The 7,684-nt window shown below is 48.6% G+C and overlaps 1 protein-coding gene across 1 annotated transcript; it reads right to left on the bottom strand.

The window, feature by feature from the left end:
• Positions 1-858: 858 nt before the first annotated feature.
• On the bottom strand, positions 859-5,486 carry KCTD12 (potassium channel tetramerization domain containing 12). The gene has a single exon (XM_058864401.1). It carries the CDS (start codon positions 5,356-5,358, stop codon positions 4,360-4,362), a length of 999 nt encoding a protein of 332 aa, XP_058720384.1. The 5' UTR covers positions 5,359-5,486; the 3' UTR covers positions 859-4,359.
• Between the last annotated feature and the right edge of the window lie 2,198 nt (positions 5,487-7,684).

Raw genomic sequence — 7,684 nt, 5'->3', positions numbered from 1 at the left:
ATACATAGTTCACAGAGGGACAAGGCCAAAACTCAGCCAAAACCTTCAGTCTAGAAAAAGGTGGCTCTGTCAAGGAATGTGCCTCCTTTTTCAAGTAGAAATTGAATAAAATTGGCAGGGATGAGCAGAAGGGGTAGTACAAAGAAAATGAGACCTGAAACTTCAGATATGCAGACTCAAAGTTTTGCTGCTCATAGGATGACCTCCTTTCTCATATTATTGCATGAAAACAAAACACTCAAACAGTTGATTTAACTTCCTTCAGCAGGTTTCTTTGTAGTATAACCATGATACCCAAGAAAGAACTATTAAATGTACAGGTAATTCACAGGTGGATTATACTAACAAGTCACTACTAATTTTCTATTAAGGTGACCACAGGAAGAGTTTGCTAGATTGTGTTTGTGATAACAAAGGTAGTGAATAAAAATTTGTAGAAGCAATTCTCTCAGATCATGTACTACCTTAGGTATTAATGTTTCTTTCATTAAATGAGCACTGTATCCCATGTCATTATCTGGCTTCATAAAAAACATCAAAATTTGACTTCAAAAATTACTCAGTGCTATTCAAATTAAGCTGTTCAATCACTGTTTCTTCCTGAGGACTGAATAACCAGTGCTACAAAAATTCTCAGAGATGCTTAAAAGGAAATTATGCAGTCTGAGTATTATACATTCCTGTTCATCTTGCCACAGGTGTTACTAGAGATCTCTGTATACATAATTTTCTTTGTGTTTTTGCTTAACACATTAGTTTGGAGTCTTTGCTGAAGTTATGAATACGATACTGTGGGAGAACAAAGCTAACAACATCTGCACAGAGAATAAAAAGGACAGCATAAACCACACAACTGAGTTAATATTTAAAGAACAAAAATTTAATTTGGTATGTAATTTTTTCCTAGGAGTATCTTTATTTTCAATGCTATACATGTGAAAATAAGAATGAATAAGTGGCTCATTATCTACATGTATAAAAATATAAACATCCTATCAAACATATGCAAAATCACCCTTAATGATATGCATCACTGAAAAGACCTACACCTTAACTTCTAATTAAAAGAAAGACTGCCCTTGTGGGTTTTTTAATAGCACTTGTAAATGCTACTGCATTCATCCATTAGTACATGAACTGTGAACAGCAACAGCTACAAAATGTATACAGGACTCCAATATTGTGCCTTTATATTCTTGTATCTTTTTATGTCAACAAGTCAGCAGAGTCATTATGTTTATCCATTCTTCGAGCTCTCAATAGACCAGACCAGCAAAACCCATTGACTTTGCCTTGAGCATTTTTCTTTTTAAAAAGTTTACTGCCATTACTAAGTAATGGTTCAGAAAAATATCATCTTCTGTGGCAAAGCATCAAAGGACTATTATATTTGTGGCACCATCATTTTAAGCCTGCTGACAATACTGATAATGAGTTATCAGTAAATTAAAGGCCCATTTCTTAATACTAATATCGCTTAAAAGTTTTTAGCACAAAGACTAAAAAAAGATCCTGTTTATATTACATCCATTTTTTATGTAAAAAATGAGAATTACTGGGTTGTCTGCCAGAAAAGGGATAGGCAACCATTAATCAAAAGACAGGCAATCTTTGTTTTAGAGATGCATTCAGCCACCTTAAAGATTCACATTCAAGCAAATATGTCATCGAATTCAGTTCTACAAGCTGATAATACTCATATTCAGTTTTTCCATAGAAACAGGTGTAAGAAACCAGTAAAACGTTACTATGTTATGTACATAACATAATGTGAAAATGTTCAGCTAGATACATTATGAAATCCTGTAGCACTAAAATGATTAAAAAACTAAATGATTCATGTAAAATGTTTATATACTGTATAAATATGTACACTAAATCACAAGGTAAATTTAAAACTGCCCCTATTCATAGCTCCTATGATGGATTTAGAAAGCTACCAGATTCTTAAAAAAAGAAAGCTACCTAGAGCAAATTTGAACACTTTACTGAAAACTGATTTTATACAAAATCTTAAAAAACATACTTCAGAGTTACTTAACAGAAACTAGAAAAAGACGGTCGTTACTCTTGAGAAGGGCACTGTAAAGACCTAGTAGCTGTGATCAATGTCTTCTCATTTGTGGTAAAAGTTAAGCACAAAGAAGTCATCTCAGAGTAAGGCATAGGACAAATAGACTTGATTCCATCCTCAGATGTATTGGCCTCTCACTGTATCTTATTGCTCATCTAATTTGGCAGGTTTATATTTCTATCCTTTTAAAAATACTCCATAATACAACTATCTACAAATGGACTGTATCCAGTGCTTTCATACGCACATCTTCAATTTAATCACATTGATAAACAACCTTGCTAATACTAAAAAAGAAAAAAAGAAGCCATGGTGATGCAAATTATTATCAGTTTTATGTAGTTGTGCATGCACTTAATGAAAGACCAAGTGAACAGACACTGAGCACTCAAACTCGATAGAAATGTAGCTATAGCTGTTTCCAAAGGAACTAGGGGTTTTTAAAAAACCCTTCTGTGAAATTCTTTGGTTAGAATGCAGGTGCTAGCAGTATTTCTAAATTTGGAGTTAGAACTAGAAGTAGCTAGAACTAGGATTATTGTTCAAGAGTTTTAAAAACAACATGAAGCCTTTAATATGCACTGCTAAATTCTTCAGCACTTCAGATATATTTAGGGTATTTTTATATGATGGTCTGAACAGGCCATACACATTCTTAAATCAAGTGTAGGTTTTTAAAGGGAAGTGCTTTTATACTCCAGAGTTCAAGAATTTATTAGAAAGAGCTGCTCAATCTTCCCTACTGTAAAACCTGCAGCTCAGATCATCTATTCCAAAGCAGACTCTGACTGCCTCCTCTGGGAAAGACTGTTACTCAGCAGTAACAAAAAACAGCTCAGAGGAGGTAATTTCCCCTGAAGAAAATAGGCATAAATCTTTTTTTTCGCAGGACAGGGCTCAATCCTTTCTAAGAAGCACTGTTTGTCTAGGAAGAGGTACACAACTCTTAGCAGTGTCAGTGTCCAAATACTGCTATGAAAACCAGGGAACCGGTCCTTTAAAAAGTGATTTGTGTCATCTGTTGGCTTCAGAGTTCTACAGCACTAACATGACAAAAAGTAACAACGGTGCTCTTGATGACATTTATAATGTACATCTGCACTATTTCAATGTACACAATTTCAGCTTCCCAGGACCCAGACCCTACCTTTACTCAGGCAAGCCTGGCTTCACCTCACTCCCATCATTTTGAGGGTGTTTAAGGAAATATGCATTGAGATTTCTGTCCACATTATAGACAGTAACTTCAAGAGAATTATAAGGACTTCAGACCACCCATGGAAGTTACAATTCACAAGCACTTTAATTTTTCAAAGTGTCGTTGTTTTACCTCTGAAGGGAATAAACACATGCCTCTGAGGACACTTCATAGTTCAAATGGTGGGTTATCCAGCAAATCTGTCCTTTCACATCAGCCTTACATGCTCGCTGTGCAGGCCCTGGTCCAGTTTAACAGCTCGGAGAGAGGAGTTCAGAGACATGGGGAGCAAAGAGGGGAGATGGGAGCAACCAGTTGTGAAGGGCCACATGCATGCCTCCTGCAAAATTACTCATCTCAACAGATAAAGCGTGAGCCAGTGCAAACCCCTCGCAGCCAGGCTTCCCTTCTACATGACAGTCCCTCAAAGACAGGCATCACTTTGATGGGTGGCGCAGGGAGGAGTTAAAAATAGACCATTTGGGGTCTGCCCACCAAGGCAAACTCCCTCATAAGGGTATTGGGATCGGAAAAGACAGACATTTGTCATGCCATCTTCAACAGAAGTTGCTCAAAGCAACTTTCAAGTTTCTCAGCCCCTAACTGGATGGTTTTTTAAAACGCCCCACCCTGAACAGAGCTGTATCTCAGCTCTGTGTGGGGAGAGGGACAAAGACTGGGTGCACAGGCATGCTTTTGTGGGACCGGTATTTGTCTACTCCCAATATTTCTCTCCTTCCTTGCTACCAACACAGCTACTGGGAGACGTAGAAGGGAGGATGAAGGTGGGAGCCGGGATGTGGGTGAAGGCTGATCAGGGACGTGGTGGCCAAGCAGGGACACGACAGCCGAGGCACAACACAGTGACCTCCTGCCCCCGGGGCCGTCAGGAGGTGCTGCAAGAGGGGTGGGGGCTGCGCCGGGGCTGGCCCGCCTTCTGCGTGGAGGCAGACACCGGGGTGAGAAAAGCGCAGGGAGACTCGGCCCCGCTTCACATCCTCCTTTCCTTCGGGATGCGAGGGGAGCGTGGGTGCGAGGGTGTGCAGGGCCGGCTGTCGTGTCCCCACGCCACGGGCCGGGCGGATGCTCAGTCCCGGCAGAAAACATACTCGGTGTAGCTGGTCCAGATCTTGTCATCGGCGGGACCGCCCTGCTCGGGGGCGAAGGCGCAGGTGCCAGTGGAGGAGCAGGCGGCCATGCGGAAGCCGGCCTCGGAGAGTCGGTCGAAGGCTTGCTCGAGGAAGTTGAACTTGAGGTAGTAGCGGGCAGTGTAGCGCTCGGGAGGGCGGTCGGGGTCGCGGCTCTCGTTCAGGGTCTCCCCGAAGACCTCTTTGGCCAGGGCCGTCTTGCCGCAGACAGTGATGCGGGCCACCCGCCGGAATTTGGCATCAGCCTGCGCCTCCCGCCCGATGGTGTAGGAGCCCCGGTAGCCGATGGTGATGTAGCCCGAGCGCCGCCCGCCCGCCCCGTCCAGCGACTGCGAGGGCGTGAGCAGCGGCCCGCCCGAGGGGCTGCGGCTGGCGGTGGGCGACGGGGCGGACGCCACGGCCCCGCCGCCTCCTTCCAGCGGCTCGGCCTCCAGGTAGCCGAGCAGCGGCGGCGGCGGCTCCTCGGCGCAGATGGAGCCGTCGCGGTGCAGGGCGGCGGGGCGGGCGGCGGCCGCCCGAGTCTGCGCCAGGCGCCGAGCCAGGTCGGGCAGCTGGAAGTACTCAGCCTCCCGCTGGAGGCGGCTGCGCTCGGGGAAGTGCTCGGGCAGCACCAGCTGCAGGTCCCGCAGGTAGTCCAGGATGTAGCGGAAGAGGAAGCCGTCGCGGTCGAGGAAGAAGCGGCCCTTGCTGTCCCGGGGCAGCTCGCTGGGCTGCTGCTGCGAGAACATGCGCCAGAGCAGCGAGTCGCGCACCGAGACCACGGTGCAGCGCCGTGTCACGTACACCTGCCCGCCCACGTTCAGCTCCACGATCTCCGGGAAGGACGACCAGCCGCCCGTGGCCGCTGCGGCCGCCCCGCTGCCCGGCGCCCCGCTCCCCGCCGCGGGCGACACGCCGCCCCCGTTGGGCAGCCCGCGGGCGCTGTCCGCCAGGGCCATACCGGAGCGAGCCCGCCGGAGCCCACGCCCTTCCTCCTCCTCCTCTTCCTCCGGCCGCCTGGGCTACGGCAGGGCCGCCGCCCTCGGGGGAGCGCGCAGCCCTCCGCTGCTGCCCGCCGGAGCCGCCCGCCCCGTCTGGCGCCGGAGCAGCGCTGCGCTCCCGGCGGCCGCTCCTCTGCCCGCTGCCGGACGAGCTCCTCCGTCGGGCTGCGAACAGAGAGCCCCGGCGCCAGCGGCAGGGCCGTGTTTATGTAGCGCGGCCGCACCTCGCGGGAGGCGTGGGAGGCTGGCGGGAGGCAGAGCCGAGCGCACGGGGAGGAGAAGGGGACGGCCCTGTACTGACGCAGGGTCCCCCGTCGTCGTCCGTCCCCCGTTTCCCCCCCTCCTCGCCCCGGTCCTCCTTCCCCGGTTGCGGTGGGGACCCTCTCCCCGCCCGGTGCGCGCCCGCCGGGCTCCCGCCGCCGGGGGCGAGCACCGCGGTGTGCGACCAGAGGAGATAAAACCTTGGGGGTCCCGCCTCCCTCCCTGCCTGCCCCGGCCCCCCTGAGCGAGGCTTCGGCTCCGGCTCGCTCCTCGGCTTCTCCGAGACGTCTCGTTTCTCGCAGGCGAGAACAGCCCTGTGTTTGCCCCGAGGTGCTGGAGCGGGCAAGCGGTGGGACGCTGCTGTTTGCGCTGTGCTCCGTCCCTGCTAATCTGAGTAAGGCTTGTCCCAGCCCTCTCCAAATGGGAACCCCGGCGAGATAACCGTATCCCCTCCCTCCTGTCGCCTTCGCAGGAGAAAACGCGAACCTGTGGTGCTGCCCGCTCTCGCCTCACGCGGCTTCCCAGCCTGTTTAGGGCTTGTAAGACACCCCCATCACTACACAGGCATTTAATGCCCCGAACGACTCCGTAAAACCCCCCGCCGATTCTCATTCCCGGAGGGAGACGCGATGGATCGCCCCGTCGGGAGGCGCCGGGAGCGCCGTCCAAGGAATGCCCCGCCGGCCGGGGGGACACACTGGTGGCGCGGATGGGGTCCCCTCCAGCTGCCTGAGAAGCGGCACTTAACCGAGAGAGCCAGGCTCCTCGTGTCTGCCTGCATATTTGTGTATTTAGGTGCCCTTACAGCTCAGATTTAATTAGGATTAATTAGGTACATCGGGATCTGCGTGAAACATAAGCACCTATTTAACATGCGTTGGTAGAAAGCATTTAAGTTGTTTCAGGCTTTTTACTCTTCTGAGGCACTTTGCAAGCAGCAGTGAAGAGCTGCTGCCTCGATGCATTCAGTTGCTCTCCCGTGGGAGTTCAAGTGTGCTTTCTTCCTCGAGAGAACAGCTCGGAGGACAGGGAGGTCTGAGGAGTAGAAGACAATGGTCATGCTCTCCTTTCCTAGGGGTGAATGAAGCCCTCCCTGCACCACCCTACTGCAAGTGCCCCACTGCAGTGGACTGTGAAATAGAAATCAAAAGATTCAGAGACAGGGGGTAGAAGTACTTCAAAAATTAAGAAGTGGGAAAGGAAGTAAAGGCAAGTTAGTTCTCAAGAAGCAAAATAAGTTTGCCCAGGAGAAGAAGAGGAAGAAGAGGGGGAGTTGAGAAACAGAAGTTTTGAAAAGGGACAAGATGGTAAAAAAAGAATAACGTGTCTAGCGAGAACTGACAGGAAGATACTGTGGTCTAAGGAAGGAGATGGGGTGGGCTGGGGAGAGTGAACATTCAGAATTTACAGAAGTGTCATCTGAACAAGACTAAGAATACAGTAACAAAGATGTGGACCATTACTTTTCCAGGTTGGAAAGCCAGTTACCAGGACTTTGACGACCAAGTATTTTCATTTGTGGGAGTGAAATGGCAAAGTAGGTTAATCTGATGCTTTGCTGACATTTTGTTACAAGAGCTTGTTTCTCTTTTCTTTTTTTTTTTTCTTTTTTTTTTTTTTTTGTTTGGTTTCGGGTTTTGTTTTGGTTGGTGGTTTGTTTCTTTTAAGAAAAGTAGAAGGGAGGTTAAAACAGTTCTGAAAGATGAGGGGAACATTAAATAATCTTGAATTAAGTTGTTTTGTTGCCCATTTAAACAGCTGAGTTTGTTGCTAGAAGAAAAAAAAGCGGGGGGGGATAACGTGGCACGTACTGCCACACACAGAATCTTTGTTTTCTTTCTGTATACTATTTCAGGGTCAATTCACCAGATTAAAAGCACATGAAATTTTCACGTGGTGGTTTGTTGGTGACAGTTTTATGGAGTTGCTTTTACCTCTTGGTCTCTTAATGTGGCATCTCCCCCCACATCACCCTGCTCCTGGCCATACTTAGCAAGAAGCCACCTCAAGAGCCTCCCACAGA

This window comes from Poecile atricapillus, chromosome 1, assembly GCF_030490865.1.
Source record: "Poecile atricapillus isolate bPoeAtr1 chromosome 1, bPoeAtr1.hap1, whole genome shotgun sequence".
In the NCBI taxonomy this organism is placed as follows: Eukaryota; Metazoa; Chordata; class Aves; order Passeriformes; family Paridae; genus Poecile; species Poecile atricapillus.
This window is presented reverse-complemented; position numbering and strand designations above follow the sequence as displayed.